Source organism: Heterocephalus glaber, unplaced genomic scaffold, assembly GCF_053883595.1.
Source record: "Heterocephalus glaber isolate CG9 unplaced genomic scaffold, H.glaber_assembly_v1.0 deba00001761, whole genome shotgun sequence".
In the NCBI taxonomy this organism is placed as follows: domain Eukaryota; kingdom Metazoa; phylum Chordata; class Mammalia; order Rodentia; family Bathyergidae; genus Heterocephalus; species Heterocephalus glaber.
Genome location: NW_028258458.1, coordinates 3,303,376 through 3,321,460, shown reverse-complemented (window position 1 = coordinate 3,321,460; position 18,085 = coordinate 3,303,376). Strand labels below are relative to the sequence as shown.

General features: G+C 43.1%; 1 protein-coding gene across 1 annotated transcript; it reads left to right on the top strand.

Moving 5' to 3' along the window:
* Window positions 1–10,994: 10,994 nt before the first annotated feature.
* On the top strand, window positions 10,995–15,591 carry LOC106007532 (uncharacterized). Its single transcript, XM_087201937.1, has 4 exons — window positions 10,995–11,070; window positions 12,858–12,984; window positions 13,179–13,239; window positions 14,182–15,591. The coding sequence occupies exons 2-4, from the start codon at window positions 12,951–12,953 to the stop codon at window positions 15,398–15,400; spliced, it is 1,314 nt and encodes a 437-aa protein (XP_087058063.1). The 5' UTR covers window positions 10,995–11,070; window positions 12,858–12,950; the 3' UTR covers window positions 15,401–15,591.
* Window positions 15,592–18,085: the final 2,494 nt, after the last annotated feature.

Sequence of the window (18,085 nt, the reverse complement as noted above, 5' to 3'; positions counted from 1 at the left end):
ATCCTTATTTACACTTTCAGTTTCTCACACTAGAGAAACTATTCAGTATTTACACGTGTGTGTCCTATTCATTTCACTTAAGAGGATGGCCTCAATATGCATCCATTTAGCTATAAATGTCTCTAGTTTCTCATTCTTTATGGCTGAGTAGTACTCCATTTTTTTAAAAAAACCATATCTTCTGTATCCAATTTCCAGTTGATGGGCACTTGGGCTGTTTCCAAGCTTTAGCTATTACAAACTGCCGCTACAAACATGGGTGCACATATATCACTGTGGTATGATTCTTTTAATTCTTTGGGGAAGATACCCAGCAGGGGAATAGCTGGGTCAAATGGAACCTCTAGTCCTAGTTCTCTGAGGTATCTCCATACTGACTTCCACAGTGGATGCACCAGTCTGCACTCCCACCAGCAATGGAGAAGGGTTCCTTTCTCCCCACACCCCCGCCAGCATTTGTTATTGGTTGATTTCTTGATTGCAGCCATTCCTGTACATTTTTTTTTTTTTGGTACTGGGGATTGAACTCGGGACCTTGCACTTGCGAGGCAGGCAGCCTATACACTTTTATTTGTATGTTCTCACAACATCTTGACACTTATTTTCTCAGAGTCAGTGAAGCTGTTTCATATTGATGTAAAAATATTCTAGGTGCTGAGCATCACCAGTGAATAAGAACAAAGGTGTCTCTGCCTTCAGCTTCTCAGTTTGGGAAGCTCTCCCGTATCCAGGGATAACAACATGGTCAGAGGTGGGATGAGGGAATCCCAGGAGTATGTGGAAGTTCAGTGCCGTTCAAAGACACAGCACTGGGCTTGGGAGGAGGTGAGTGGAGGCGGTGATGTTTAATGTGACATCTGAGAAACTGTGATTCCTATGAGGCAGGCAGGTGGGCAAGAGGTTTCCATGTAGAGAGTGTAGCCGGCACAGACTCTCGGGGCCTGACTAACAATAGTGCATTTACTGTACCCTGGCCGTGAGGGTGGGCAGGTGTGAGGAGAAGTGCGTTGAAGACCACGATGGCCATTTTAGAGGTTTGTTCACAGGACAGTGGAAAACCAATTTTGATGAATGCAAAAAGAAGCTTCGTGATATTATAAGCTGTGGACATATTCATGGATATATCAGTTGGCTCCCATTTGGGGCTCCTGCAAATGCCTATTATCTAAACTTAGTGAATAACCTTCGTGGGTTCTTTTGTATCTGCACTTAAGAGTATAATTTGTGGGTTATAGGGGAGACCTCAGCTTGACTAGATACTGCAAACAGAGAAGTGTTTTTGCACAAGTGGTTTGGTTTTAGCTGTGTATGATGTAGTCAGATTCCTGTTTGCTGACAGTTCTCTTTGGCTGCTGGGAGAAGAACAGACTGTAGACAACGAGAGACAGCTTTGAAAGACCAAGGCAAGGTGAGAGAGGAGTGGGTGCAGTGTCCTGGAGGGGGGTGAGGGTGGGACGTATCACGGACTGCAGAGATGGAATGGAGAGTGTTAGATGCACGGAGGGGGAGTAGGTGAGATGTTCTTACCCGCTGCAGTTCTGACACCACACATGAGGGCTCTTTCCAAGCCGACAACCAATTTTCCACCTCTCCACACACTACCCGGGCGTCCAACAATTCCACTGCACACTGACACTTTGCAGATTTGGGGTCTGATCCCACAGGCTTAAGGGCTCTGTCCCCCGACATGACCTTAATTCCAGAGGTAAGTCACAGTGTTGTCTCCGCATTTCTGCCAAGTCGTCTACCCTGCCCTCCAGTGTTCCCACCCTCGTCCCCTCCCTTCATGTTTGCTAATATGGTAAAATGAATCACAGGACTCAGGAAAACACTTTACTCAGCAGTACTCACTTATGATAAAAGATACATCCCAGGAATAGCCGAATAGAGGAAAGGGCCATCCAGATGTGCCATGTCCCGTCTGGATGTCCCAAATTCTCAACACCTCTGTGTGTTCACCAAACCGGAGGTTCTCCACACCCCATCTCTAAGGAAACTTCACAGGTATTACTAGTAATGATTGATAAGCTCATGGGACATTGATGACTCACTCAGGCTCCAACCCTTCTCTTTGGTCCAGAGTTCTAGGGTGTGCAGCTCAACATTCCAACCCTTTTGACAAATAAAAATAATTACAGTTTCAAAGTTCCACCCTTTAAGCATGCTTTGGTGTTTCTATCTGCCAGACCATTTTCTATCCTAAAGCTACTAATGGTCCCCAAGCAATAATCATTTAATTATCGTGGAGAGCACAGTCTTTTTCATTTCAGAGGGTCTTAGAAGTTTTTGAGTAATAAACCACAGACTACAGCCCAATACTGTTACAATACTGTGACACTCATTCATCTCTTCAATGCCCTGGTGTTGCAACAAATTACAGATAATAGATACAAAGAAACATCCTTGGTGCTGACTTCCACATCACTACCCATCCTGTTAGATCATTTCAAATGATGACTGAAATGAAGGTAGGTGAGAAAGAACCTCAGGAGGATTCAACCTGGAGCCAGTTAGATTTTGACATGGCAAGGGCTTTGAGGCGCATCCAGTGTTCATGTATGCTGGTTACTGGATGGTCATTAAGGGTGAGGTTTGGCCTCAAAGGGACAATCAGAACTTTCAAGTCCCCAGACACAAAGCAGCCAGGAGCAAACTTCAGTTAAGAAGCTGAGGGAAGAGCTGGGGCAGAGGAAGAAGGAAAAGATACCACATTTTTTGTTGTTTTTCATGTCAGTTTGATCAGTTGAGAATAATAACTCATGGCAAAAGAGTATTGAGTTTTCTCAAAAGAGTATTTCACAGTTTTAAAATCTATATAAAGTATCTTAGAATTTTTCTTATTTATTTATTTTTTGGTACCGGGTCCTTGAGCTTGCAGCTTGCGGGGCAGGTGCCGGAACCACTGAGCTAAATCCCCGGCCCTTTTTCTTATGTATTTTATAAGTAAACGGGAGATTCTCCTGGTTTAATATTGAAAGAATTAGGGCTGGGGATTTAGCTTAGTGGTTCCAGCGCCTGCCTTGTAGGTGCAAGGTACCGAGTTCAATCCCCAGTACAAAAAAAAAAGAAAGAAAGAAAGAAAGAATTGGTCTCAGTATCTTTGTCTCATTGAACTCGTAGATGTCGGTGTGAAGCAGGTGAATTACCCTAGAATGGGGAGCAGAGGGCCAAGACCAATGGCTGCAAGCTGAGCCCATCTCGAGCCTGCAGATGGAGGGCAGTGAAGTTGTCCTGGGTGCTTCCCGGGCAGTGCCCTCCCCTGCATGAGGCTTCCGGCTGCCCAGCGCAGTTGCAGGAGGAGTGTCGACAGAAGCTGTGAGTACTGGTGACCAGGAAAACCCTACTGTGAGAAAAGTCACTGTTCAGACTCCGAGATGAAGTCAGAGGCTGGAAGCAGGACGGAAGCGAGACGCTTAGCGCACACTCTGGGAAGAGGGGCCGCACACAGGCAGGACACAGGAGCGGAGAAGCTGTGTGCTTTCATTCTTAGCTTGCAGGACTCCCTCTTCCTGTCTCCCACGGCCTGGGATCCAGGTTCCCCAGTCTATCCGGCCAGTACCTGCTAGTTCCCTCTCTCCTTTCCCTTTTCAGTCCTTCCTTCCTTCGTGCATTCTTTTTGTAGTTATTTATGACTTTTTGGCTTCTCTGGACTGTAATTCATGAGAACTTGTTTGTCTAGCAATTTTCCCTTGCCCCAGTACCGTATCTCTGATGTGAGTCACTTTACAGCCCGTGTGCCTGCTATTTGACCCAGGTAATTCTGTGAATAAGGGCTTGTTGGAGTAGTTAATGAAATATGGACCAATTAAAAATTTTATTTCTTACACCTTTGCTGATGCAGGTGACATTGAGAATCTGGTTGTCTTGGCATGGCACAGAGCAACACACTCCAGGTCCTTGTGTATGATGAGTAAAGAATTGCCAAGTGTACATCGGTAGTAACTAGCATGCAGCTATATATATTGAATATTATGGGAATTTGTGCTTGGGGCACATCTGTGCCATCAAAAGATATGGCACAGGGCACAGCTCAGTGGTTTCACTGCCTGCTGCACAAGCCCAAGGACCCGAGTTCGATCCCTGGCACAAAGAAAAAAAAAGAAAAAAAAGAAAAAAAAGATACGGCACAGACAGAAAAAGGTGCTGTGGCACAGCATGTGGCGGCAGCACCAGCAGCAACAGGTGGATAAATCAGGCTTTTGGAATATAAAGGATAGGCACCCTAGCTTAGGTGCCGCCTCCCGAATCTCTAGGTGTGATTGACAGGGCAGGGCTCTTAACATGCATGCTCATCCCAGAATTCACTCTGATCTTAATTAATGTAGTGCATATTTATGAACCCTTAATGAGGTTAGAGTAGAGTGAAGGCAACTGAAGGTCAGGCTAGGAGATCCAAAACTGCTTTTGTGTAAAGCATCGGCAACTTCTTGAGCTTTTACTTTATTTTTTGGAAGGCAGCCTGACTCTACAGTGCTGTCTGAATGTAAATGGATGGAAGGAAGTGACTTTCTCAGCTCCGTTGTTTCTTACTGTACTCATGAGCTGTTATGAGGTTTGTTTTTTTTTTTGGTACCGGGGATTGAACTTGGGACCTTGTGCTTGCAAGGCAGGTGGTGGCGCCACTGAGCTAAATTCCGGGTCTAAAAACACCATTCGGTTTTATTTTTTATTTTGGGGTACTGGGGATCGAACTCGGGGCCTTGCTCTTTCGAGGCAGGAGGCAGAACCACTGAGCTAAATCCCTAGCCTGTTACGGGGTATTTTCTGGATAGTGTTGGTTTTGGTAGGCATAGAGTTGCTGGAGTTCATCTGTAACTTGTACATGTGAAGAAAATCTGTGAAGCTCAGGCTTACAGAAAGACTCCTTTAGTCAGTTTCCTGGAGAAAGGGTTATGAATTTGATAAGTCCTTTACGTCAGAACCTTAAGCAGGCTCCAGGTGAGTTTCCTGTGATGAATCTTTTATTTATTCCACAATGCTGGAGACTGAACCCAGTGTTTGGAACACACTACCCAAGCACTCTACCCATGAGTTAAATTTTCAACCCTTTTAAAACCCTGAGATAGGGTTTTGCTGAGTTTTCCGGGCTGGTTGAACCTGTGACCCTCTGCCTCCCTAGGGCTGGGACGACAGGCTGAGTGGTGAATCTTAGTGTTCAAGCTTCACACTGTGAGGAAAGTGTATCAGTGCACGGTGAGCTTCCAGAGTTAAATCTTGAGGTGACTCACTCCAAGTTACTCCGTACACTGAATATTCATTGGCTTGTCTTAACTTTCTTGCCTGAAAACAGGGAGATTGCTGGATACGGTACGAGAAGGCCTTGGCCATGAAGTCAACTGGCTCATGCCGACGTCCTCAAGCGTGATACCGGGAGGCCCTCCGTTCTGATCCAGGGGAGCACGGTCTGGCCTGGCCTGGCCTGAGACCCTCCCCCTCTCCGAGGTAAGGGGGTTGTCTCCATGGGTGACTGAGTGTGGAGCAATCTGAATTTCCCGGTTACCCCATTTCCAGGAGTATGTAGCAGGGAGGGCCCAGTGAGCACAGCGAGAAGCAGGTGCCCACTCTGGAAAGCCAGGGCAACCTCTGCTGAAATGCCGTTGTTCCCTTGACTGGGTTAGGTGTCCATCCTGGAGGACGCCTGGCCTGGAAAGAGTCACGGTCGGAGGAGATCCTTTCGGTTCCGCCCAGGCAGCTTCCGGGAGCGCCGGCTCTGACCCGCGGGCCGCAGGGGGCGGGCTTTATAGCCACGACTTCCAGGAAGCAGGGCGGGACTGTAGGAACCACCCAATCAGGAGCGGCATTGACAGCGGGCGGGGCCGCGCTGGGATCTTCACTTCCGGCGCCGCCCTTTTGGGGGTCTTTCTAGCTTCTAGGAGAGTCCTGGGTGGGCTGAGCTTCGCTGCTTTGTGACTGCCACTGACCTCAGGAGCTGAGGGGAGGACGCCGGGAGCCCGGGAGCCTGAAAATGGTGACTGCGCAGGCTCTGCAAGCGGGTGCGGTGGCGCTGGCGGCGGCGGCGGCCCCTGGCCTCTCCCATCCCGGGCGGCTGGAAGCCGGTTTTCCGTCCTGCCCGTCGTGGGGCCTTGGCCAAAGGAGGCCAGGGGGATTTCTGCTCCGCGCGTGGGCCCCCATGGCGAGGGACCCCCCCCCCCCATGTCCTCGGAGCTCCTATGGCCCGGATTCTCTGTGTTGGGAAGCGGGGCTCAGTCCACTACCTGTCTGCCCCCGCGCCCAGGGTCCTCAGGGCTGGCAGGATAGCCCGGAACGTCGAGTCCAGGCCAGGGGCTTCCGGGACTCGCCAGTGTGTGCCGGCTGCCCTGTATGACGTCCGGGTTATAAAAAGAAAAGCTGATGAGGGGGACCTGACTTTGTCAGAAGGAGTGCGGCAAGGAGAGGCCCCAGTGTAAGGTCTGCAGCATGCAGAGGGTCAGGCAGAGCGGGCTTGCTTCCCAGGGCAGAGCACGCAGGTGTGGAGAAGAGGTGGGGAGGAATCTGATCGCACCCATGGCCTGGTGACATCGATGGAGGGTGGTGTTCACATGGGCGGAGGAAGGAGGGGAATTAAGGAACATTTGCCTGCATGTTTTGTTCTACTTATCAGTTTACCTGATCATTTTTGAGTCAAAATTGGGTTTTTAGAAAGTGTCTGGACTTCGTACAAATTAAAGTAAAAGCACCATCCAAGTGTAACGGGAAGGCATTTCGTTGCACTACACTAGCTTTCTAGACCAGAAAGTGTTGTGAGGTGAGGGTTTTGTAATCACAGCTGTTTACCAGAATTAAGCAGTTGGGTGAAATTCAACATCATCAGCTGTTTGCTTTTGCATACACGGAGTCGGTGCTGTGAGAGTGTACTTTGTGCCAAAAAAGAAAGTCTCTTAGGGGCAGCTTTGGATTTGGCTGGCTGGAGAAAAGGGTTTATGAATTTGAGATGTGCAAATAAATTATTTTGGATGTGCAAAATAATTTTTAAAAAGTTGGTCCTCATCTCAGATTCTGACATAGAAAGCCAAAATCTCTGGGAATTTCTTTCTTTTTGGTACAGGGATTGAACTCAGGACCTTGTGCTTGAGAGGTGTCGGAACCACTGAGCTAAATCCCTGGCCCACCCTGGGAATTTCTTGAGCAGCCGGGAGATCTTTGGTTGTTTATGCTAAGCCCTTTTCAGACAATAACTGAATTTATGCAAATGAGGTGACACTGTGTCACCTCATATCACCTTGGGATGGGAACTGGTCACCAGATAGACCAAACACATGTTTGGATTTGCATCTGCAGTCCTCTGGGTCATGTCAGAATTGAATTGTGGGACAGAGTTGGTTTTGGAGAATTGGTTGGTGTTCAGCAAACCACACATTTGGTATCAGAAGTGATGTTAGGAAAAGATGACAACCATCAACTGACTCTGGCTGAGTGTATGGTCACTGGTCAGACAGAGCCTATATGAAGCAGAGTTCTCATTGGGAGGAAGGGAATTAGGTGTGTGGAGGTCCCAGAATTAAATTTCCTAAATGCTTTGATTTTCCTCAGTACTAATTTACATTCCCACCGGCAGTGCAGAAGGGTTCCTTTTTCCCTACAACCTCACCGGCATTTGTTGCTTTTCTGAGTGCTGATAATTGCCATTCATTCTGGAGTAAGCTGGAATCTCAGTGTTGTTTTGGTTTGCATTTCTTTAATGGCCAAAGATGCTGAACATTTTTTCATGTACATATTGGCCATTTGTACTTCTTTTGAGAGTTAAGACCATTTACATTCAGTATTTTTATTGAAAGGTATTTAGATTCTTGTTATTATTTTTCTAGAGGTTGATTCTTTTTTATATTACTTTGTTATAGCTTACATCTAGATGACCCTCCAAAGCCTCCTCTGCTCATAGGTGGGGCTTTTTGGAATTTGCTAGATGTAGAGTGTGTGATACTGGGATTAAGGGCATGTGGTACTAAATTAGTCCACAGATTGGAATTAGCATAGTTCTGGGTGTGGCTGAATTGGTTTACCAAAAATAGAAGCCACACCCTGGGTGTGGGTGGCACCACTGGAAAGGTTTATAGCCTGGATGGGATAAAAGGGAAAGGCAGGTTTGCTGCTGCTGGCTGCCTTCTGCCTGCCATACCATGAACTGTTTCTCCTCTGTGATGTCCCTCCACTATGCCACTTTGCCGTGAAGCCAGGTGACTATGGACTGAAACCTCTACTAACTATGAGCTGAAATAAACCTTTCCTCCTTTAACTGTGGGTGTCAGGTATTTTGTCTCAGTGATGAGAAAAGTAAGATGTACTTTTATTGAACTACTTTCCCCATGAGACGTATTCTTTCTTTTAGGCTCTTGGGTGGTGGTGGGATCTAGTTGTCTCAGTTTAGGGTTCTTTTTAATATTTTCAGCAATGCTGGATTGGTGGTCATGAATTTCTTATTTTGGGTTTGCCATGGATTTATCACAGATAATCTTTATTTCTTAATTTTTAGGGATAACTTTACAGGGTTGATATAGTAAAATATTTACTCACACTAAATAAACAAGACAAATTTTTAAAAATGATCCAACAACTACTAGATGACTAAGAACAGAAGTTTAAGGATCACTGGTCTTGAGGAAAAAAGATCTCAACTCTTTGAATAACCCAGGAAGAGAAAAAGGATTATAGTAATGGAAGCAAAAAGCCTGGGAGATAGGAGAAGATAAAAAGAATTAAAAAGGGAAAGAAAAGAACAGGAATGAAAAGAGAATAAAAATAAACAGAAAAGATGAAGGAGAAAAAACAGGTTTTGATATTTTTGTACCTGGAAAGAAGAGGGGAGGGTGAGAAGGTTTGAGAGGATATTTGTGGGGGTGAAGCGAAGAGAGAAAGGAGGAGGAATTATGAATGGGAAGTGAGTCTTTTTGGAGATTGGAGATTGCATCCAATTAGTAAACTAGCAGACCCACTGTTAGAAGAACCAAGCAGTGAACCTTGGTGAAGGAGAACCTGCTGCTTCACCACACTATAGAATCAAAAACAGTAAGTACACTCACAGTTGCTCATAGACATATGCCTCTCACATACTGCATGCTGTCCCTGTATAACAAGCACAAGAAAATGTTTCAGTTGTGGTAGTTATGTACAAGAAGAGGGGGCAAAAATTTGAGAGGGTATGAAAGTAAGGAGAGAGGGTGAGGGAGGGCATTTAAGTGGACAGTGAGAAAGGACACAGGGAGGCGGAGTCCAGTTCCTGACCTAACAGTAATTTCCCAGCCTTGAGAAGCAGCATGTGCCGTGGCGGGAGAACAGGATGTGACATGGTGAGATACTATAGTATTTACATTAATCTTAATGGTTAGAACAAGTGAGGGAGGTGCCGAGTGATGAAGAGGGTACATGGAGGAAGCTGATGACGGCAGGGAAAGGACAAGATTGTTGATGGGGGTGAGAGGAGAGATGGGGGTGTTTACGAAGCAGAACTGATGAGTCAAGCAGGGTTAGACAACACCAAGGGGTAGACACTGATGTGGGTGTGCGTGACTAAGTACAGGGGAGCGAATGCTCATTGGCACCACTCCAGACTCCCTTCCTCTTCCTCGCTCCCCCCAGACTGCATAGGTCCTGGCCACTGCAAACCTCTGGGTTTCTCACTGATTCTGGGCCCCTGTCCAGGACTGTGCCTGTCACTCCTCTCAGTCCCAGGCCCCAACCGTCCTGTCCCAGCTGCTGCCCCCTGACTGACTACCTGTGGTCTTCACCATACCCTGTTCTGAGGAGGCCCTCCCTGGTGATATCGCACTTACTGGCCCTATCTCTCAACAAGAGCCAGGCCCCATGGGCACTGGGTAGTGGCACCTGGGCACCCATGGGCAGCTACTCTGCTTGCTTCTTTCCTCACATTTTTCGAGGTGGAATATTCTCTAGACCTGAATTGTCAGCAGTGCCAGGATTGAGAAGCAGCCCTGCTTTTTACTCTAAAGCCTGTTACTGGGTTTCATCCACTGCCTTCCTCAAGATGCCTTCCTGTGGCTGGGCTTCCATTCACTCTGGTGGCTGTGGACCTGCTGAACTCAGTGAGAGTCTTGTGTGTGTCACATGAGCCCTGTTACCTCTGTCCTACCATGATGGACCCTCAGTAGCCTGCCTTTAGAAAATGACTTTTAAGCCAGGGATGTAGCTCAGTGGCACTGTGTCTGCCTTGCAAGCACAAGGTCCTGAGTTTGATCCCCAGCACCAAAAAAAAAAGAATTTTTCCCAACACATCTAAAATAATGAGATCACACTTCAGAGTTTTAAAAGTTCAGTTGATTATATCTACCTTTCATATCTAGTCATTCATACCATAATCAAAGTTTGCTTTATTGTGTTAAAGTCATTTTACATCTGGTTTCTTGAAATGATAAGCATCAAATGCTTAACATCTTATTTTCTTTCAATATTCTTGAACTTCTCTTCCTAGTATTAATGACCCTCGTATGTTTATAAGAGTGACCCAGTTGTGTTAAATGTTGCACCTTCTAGGTTTAGCTGATTATTTCCTAATGACATCATTTAGCTCTTTCCTCCATTATCTTTGCAAGGAATCTGCCTTTTGGTGCTGTAGATTTCGTGGTTTTGGCCAATATTCTCTTTATGGTCAGGCTCTTGAGTCCTTTTGACATTATCCTGCTGCTCGATGAGACACTGACTTCATTCTGGTATGAGGGTTCTTGGCCTTCTTCCATATCCATATAATCTACCTTTTCTCTAGGAAACTGGTAGCTTTCAGTGACACACCGCAATACAGGCAATATGATCATTGTTTACTAACATTCCAGTTTGCCTTCATTAAGGCTGCTGCCTAAACTTTCATGTGGAATATGTGAATATTTCATGTGAATATTTGCTTAGCATGTGTTTGCCCACTCTTATGTTCAGTCTTTCCCTTCAGTTTTGTGGGATAATAAATAAGATGGCGGAAATGAGTATGGATAAAACTGAATTAAATGTAAATCAATTCCATTGTAAACACTGATGAACATTCACCAAAGGAGGCTTCGGTCAGATATAGTTTATGATCTGAAAGGGGAGGCCGGATACCTGAGATGGAGAGGATGTGTCTTGCCGGTAAGTCTGAGAATGGCTATCATGTGTTCTGTACTGCAATTCACCAAATACTATAATAAGCATTTCATAGGCAGCATACTCTCTAAGTCACAAAACACATTATTGCCTATGCATGTTTAGGAAGTATACACATCTGTTACTACATTTTTCAGGTGAAGAAAATGTGAATCTCAGAAATTAAGCCATTTGGTTGAGACCACACAGCCATGCAGTGGTAAAGCTGGAATCAAAAACATTGTGGGCCAGCATGGAGCTGGTGATCAAGAACACAGGTTTTCAGGTTCCTGCAGAGAGAAGTTGGGAATTGATCAAAAGGCAAAGGCTGTAATTAGAGGTACAGTGGTATCTTGGTTCACAAAATTAATTTGTTCCATGATTCTGTGCCGCAGACCAGCTGCAGTCGATGTAGGGTAGGAAGGGGAGATGTCCTGGGCCGGCGATGAGAAAAGAACCTTCACAAGTGATGTCCAGGTTCCCTCTGATAAGTCTCAGGGTCTACTTTATTTTTATATCTTTAAGCAATAGCTGGGAGGCATTGGGCAGAACATGTTTACATTTTAAGTTGCCTTAGCAATTTTCTATCGAAGTAAAGGTTATATTTTGCTAAACAAAGTACAGTTCCTCTAAGCTGTTTCATTTCATTGAACATCACGAATACATATTTAAAAATTACAATTGTCCCCTTATTAACCCACACCTATACAGAACAGAAAGTAACTTAATCAAAATCTTTATATCAGCAGGGGTACAAGCAAGATTTAATCAACTAAGTGTCAAACTTGTGGTCGCCAGCTGGCCCTTGAGAAACTGCACAATGGTTAATATAGTTTGCTATTAGCTCTCTATTTTTCTTTACCTCTATTTATCTTAACTAAATGCCATTTGGGTTCATAGTCTATGAGCAGGAGATATTTACAGCACTTTGAGAAATATTGAGTAACTTGCCTCCTTAATGCATTTACCTGTCTTAACGTTCTTTCTATTTCCCATTTTCCACTATTTCTTACATCTAAAGTCTGTCCTTTCAATCTCTTCATAAGACCCCTTTAGTAAAAAGAATGTCAGCAATAAGAGGGGGAGTCATAGTAGTGGGGAAACGGGGTTTTAGGAGAGGTTTCTTTAGAAGTGGATGTGGCAATAGAACTAAGAGAAACTGGAATTTGGGACTTGTGAGCCAGATCAGATTTCAATATATCATTACCAATTTGCCTCATGGAGAGTTTGTTGTCTCAAACACAATGACTCCTGTGATCAGAGTAACAATTATAAACATTATGGCAAGAAAAAATAAAACATGAGGGTACGATGTGTTCCACCCTTTCTTTCCTCCAGCTGGAACTTTGTCAAGCAGCAATGACTGGGCTCTAGGTTGATGTGAAATTCACGTAATGTGTAGTAGTATAGCAAGTTGAGCTCTTCTTGTGAGGTGTATGCCATTTACATTCCCAGATAACAATGAAGAAAAAGAATAAGCATTTCTAGAGTAGAAAGTCTCTTGACTGCTGGTATTCCTTGTGTTCAGTATGATAGATAGGGCTTTCACTATGATAGATAGTGCTAGACTCACTGTAGAAAGAGACACTAGGGATACTTAGCAGCATATTTGAAGTCACCAGTGAGACAGGTGTTCATGTTCTGTATGAAAGTGTTGAAATTGGGCATCAGAAAAACTGAACAGCTGTCAAGATGGGAAGAAAGAGTATACCAACCTCACAAGTTTAGTACAGATTCCCTGGGTGCTTCCAGTCTTAACCATTCCGTCTGAAAATATATTTCGCATATTTTAGGAGTCAGTGACCTTTGACGATGTGGTTGTGAACTTCACTCTGGAGGAGTGGGCTTTGCTGGATCCTTCCCAGAAGAATCTGTACAAAGCAGTGATGCAGGAAACCTTCAGGAACCTGGCATTCATAGGTAAGGAGGACATCATTCTTCATTTAGTCAGAGAGCAAGTACTTCTTCATCAGTGCTGTTCAGAGAATTGAAATATGAAAAAAGAAACAGTTTGGTAAAGAAATTCAGTATGTCACAACATAATGTGAATCTAGAATGTTACAGTTTTTCTAAATGTAATAATTTGTAATGATTTTTCTGGGTCTATATTTTAGAACACAAATATGGAGACCAGATTAATGAAGATGAAGACCAAAATTGCAGGAAAAATTTAAGGTAATTTGCTGTTTCAAGAGAAAGCAGTGTTCCTCACTAAATTTGGCGTGACATTTAAAGAAAGCAGACAATAGTAGTTCAATATCAAAAAGGATTTTCTGTGAGAACATTTTTCCAAAACTAAATATGGGTTGAACATCCTTATCCCAAAGATTCAGAATACTAATTGCTTCAGTATCCTAAACTTCTTGAACATCATTGGAATGCTACAAGTCACTTTTTCTGATGGTTAAATGCACACAAAATTTCTTTTCATTCAAAACTATTAAAATGTATGAAATTACCTTTATAACTTGGGTAAAAGGAATATTTTATATATATATATATATATATATATATATATATATATATATTTTTTTTTTTTTTTTTTTTTTTTTTTTTTTTGGTACCGGGGATTGAACTCAGGACCTTGTACTTGTGAGGCAGGCGGCGGCACCACTGAGCTAAATCCTCAGCCCAGGAATATATTAATAAATTTCATGTTTCCTCTTGAGTCCCATCTCCAAGGCATTTTGTTGTGTATATGCAAGTATTTCAAAATCTGAATTCCAAAGCATCTGTTTGTGAGTATTTTTTGGCAAGAAATACTGATCCTGTACTTAAATGTGACCTATATGTTCACTGTTTGCAAAATAGCTAACCTGCATAAGTCTTTTTTTTTTTTTGGTACCAGGGATTGAACTTGGGACCTTGCACTTGTGAGGCAGGCACTGGAACCACTGAGCTAAATCCCTGGCCCCTAGCATACAACCTTAAGAAAGTCCATGTGAATATTACTGTTTTGAAAATACCTGCAGGACAGGCATGTTGCTAGTGCAATCTTGTTCACAAAATTTATGCAGGATATAAAGCCTGTAATTTCCTTACAATGTTAAAATGTAATTCTAATACCTATTAAAACCATTAATAATCCCATTCTGATTAACTCTTCTTTTGTGACAGAAGTCACTGTGAACATAAGGAAGATCACCAGTGTGGAGAAATCTCCAGAATACCAGATCTTCAGACTTCAGCTCACATATTCAACAACAGAACTCCTGGAGTGAAATTAAATGAAAGCTGCAGGTGTAGAGAAGTCTTCATTGACCAGTTACCCCAAAATATGCCCCTTAGAGCTCATACTGTACACAAACCGTATGAGAATCAGGAATGTGAAGAGAAGTCATGTAAATCTAAGAAACTTGGAAAAGCCTGCACTTATGAATCCCTTCAGAAGCATAAAAAGACATGTGCTAGAGAGAAACCCTATGAATGTAAGCATTGTAGGCAAGCCTTCAGATGTTTCCATTGCATTCAGAAACACGAAAAAATTCACACTGGAGAGAAACCTTATGTATGCAAGTTCTGTGCAAAAGCCTTCACTCATGACAGTACTCTTTTAAAACATGAAAGAAATCATGCTTTTGAGAAACATTATGTGTGTATGACCTGTGGTAAAGTCTTCAGTTTTTCTAGTAATCTTCGTGTGCATGAAAGAATTCACACTGGAGAGAAACCCTATTTGTGTAAGCAGTGTGGGAAAGCCTTCAGGCGCTCAAGTGCTCTTGAAGTACATGAAAGAACTCATACTGGTGAGAAACCTTATGTATGCAGGCAATGTGGGAAAGCCTTCACATATTCTACTTCCCTTCAGAAGCATAGAAGAATTCACACAGGAGAGAAGCCTTATGAATGTAAGCAGTGTGAGAAAGCCTTCATATGTTCCAGTGACCTTCACAAACATGAAAGGACTCACACTGGAGAGAAACCCTGTGTGTGTAAGCAGTGTGGGAAAGCCTTCAGTCATTCCAGTGCTCTTAAAGTACATGAAAGAACTCACACTGGTGAGAGACCTTATGTGTGCAAGCAATGTGGAAAAGCCTTCATATGTTCCAGTTCCCTTCAGTTGCACAGAAGAATTCATACTGGAGAGAGACCATATGAATGTAACCTTTGTGGGAAAGACTTTGTATGTTCCAGTTCCCTTCGACGACACGAAAGGACTCACACTGTAGAGAAAACATATCTGTCTAAACAATGTGGGAAAGCCTTTCATTCTGTGGGTTCCATTCAACTTCATGAAAGAACTCAAACTGGAGAGGGGATACAACTTGAGACCATAATATTAAGTGAAATAAATCAGACACATAAGCTTAAATATTGCATGGCTTCTCTTATATGAGAAATTCAGTATAAATAATTTAAATGTCAGTATAAGACAGTAGAGATCAGGGGGTAGAGCTTTTACAAATGGATAGCAGATCTAGAGATGGAGGAGAAAGGGGAGAAGAAAGGGAAATAGAAATAAGACATACAACTCCTTAAATACAATAATGTACTTCAAACATGTACTAATAAAAATTATAAAAAGAACTCAGTGGAGAGAAACTATGTATGTAAGTATGTAACCAACGTGGAAAAGCTTTCCATGGCTCCAGTACCCTTTGATACCATGAAACGACTCACACATAAGAGAAACTCAGTCTGTGCAAGGAACATGGGAATGGTTTCTGTAGTTCCATTACTTTTTGCAGACATAAAATAACTCATATTGAAGAGACTCTATTCAAACAATGTGGGAAGGTTTCCATTACAGCTCAGCGTGGCAGCTCTAGGTCGCATTCTTTCGAAGACTCAAGAATCCTAATTGTCAGTTGAAGAGGTGGAGGGAAACCTTTTATTACGCTGGTGAGTCCCTGCAGGCTCAGAGGAGTCTGAGTGCTCCACCAGAAATGAGAGCCTCCTTATATAGGGATCTACAGGGTAGGTGAGTATGCTCAATGAAGCAGGGGGGTGGTGGAGTTACAGAACCTTCTTGAGGGGGCGGAGCTTAATAGAACCTTCTTGTGAGTGGGGAGAGCTTAACAGAACATTCCTGAAAGGTCACACAGTTTGGTCACAAACCGTTTTTGTTAAATGAAATGACTCAAACATATGAGAAACTCAATCTGTGCAAGGAACATGGGAAAAGTTTCTGTAGTTCATTACTTTTTGCAGACATAAAATAACTCATATTGAAGAGACTATTCAAACAATGTGGGAACATTTCCCTAATTACAGCTTACTTTAAAGGTATTTTTAAAAATTACACTGGAAAGAAACCTTTTGTATGTAAGCAATGTTGGAAAATTTTTAGTTCTGTTTCTTGTTGAAGACATGCAGGAAAACTCAGTGCTGAGAAACCCTATGAATTGTATCCCAGCCATGTGGGAAAGCATTGTGTTCCACTCCTTTTTGAATACATTAAGAGGTCTCACATTGAAGAGAAATCATGTATGTGGAAAAATATGAGTGTTTTCAAATTATGAAATGATTCACCCTGTAGAGAAACTTTGTGCTTGTAAGCAATGTAGGAAAGCATTCAATTCATGCGAAATTATTTGAATAATGAAGGAATTCACAGTAGTGAGAAACCCATTTGGTTGAGACCACACAGCCACATAGTGGTAAATAAAAAACATTCTGAGTCAGTCTGCAGCTGGTAACAATACTGGTTTGCAGGTTCCTCCAAAGAAAAGTGTGGAATTAACCACAAGGAAAATGCTGAAATTAGAAGTTTTGTTTTTGTTTTTTTTTGAGACAGGGTCTCACTATGCAGTTCAGGCTGCCCTCAAACTCGAAGTAATCCTCCAGCCTCAGCCTCCTTAGTGCCACAATGCCTGGTTGAAATTATAAGTTATAGACACAATTTGGCAAAAAAGTGTGGTCTTTGGTAAATACTGGTGTCTCAAAGCCATAAAGTGTTTCCTTCAGACCCTAGTGAGACACTTTGTAAGGCTGGCAAAACCAGCATGGCAATCTTGATATTTGATTTTGTTAATGTACTAATTTATTGTGTGGGCTAAATTATACCATGACTCAATCAATGACATGCAAGTTCTGACCTGTGACTATCTTCCCTTTACAGGCAAAGAGGACTTTGGCCTTGTGGTCCACTTTGAGAAAGGGGATTCTCCTGGATAATGTAGAACATTAATAATAATCTCAAGTCATTGAAAATGCATATGTCATTTTCAGCACACTGATGAGATGTATCTCAAGGCTCCTCATAGGAGGAGGGGAGGAAGAATTAATGAAAGAAACAAGGAAGAGTTGGAGCAACATAAGGAGAGATTGAAGTGATAAAAGAGACCATGAGTCAGGGAATTCAAGAGGCCCCTGAAAGCTGAAAGGCAAGTAGAGAGATTGTCCCCTAGGACCTCCAGAAAGAACCAGGCTTGCTGATGACTCCTGCTCTGTGAGGTTAATTTCAGTCTTCTGGCCCTTACCAATGTAACAATAATTCTGTGTTGTTCAAACTCACAAGTTTATAGCATTTTTAACCACTGTTAATACATTACTGAATATTCATAACATCTATTTTTCAATTATGCATTAGTTTCTTTAGCAAAATTAGTTTCAGGTGGAATTTCCAGGCTATTCTTTTGATTGAGAAAACTTGAACTAATTGAGGTAATTCTCAAGCACAGAGCATCCTACAAAACACGAAGATGGAGGAGTCCCACTACATCACCTGGAGGGTCTGCTCCTGGGAGGTAATTCCTTTTGGGGTTGAAGTGAGGATAAAAATCATGTAGCCATTAGGTGACCCACCACCGATCCTTTGCATGTTATCTGCAGCCAACAAATAATACTTCAGTAGGAACTGCAAGAAACTAAGTACCAAGAAGATTATTATGGTTTTACCTTGCATTTCCCTGATGACAAGTGACAGCTATGATCCTTAGAGTTCAACACACATGAATATTTATTTTTCAAGGAGGATCAGACTATTCCATTTTGGGGGGGGGGCTGTACCGGGGATTGAACTCAGGACCTTGTGCTTGCAAGGCAGGCAGCAGAACCACTGAGCTAAATCCCCAGCCCC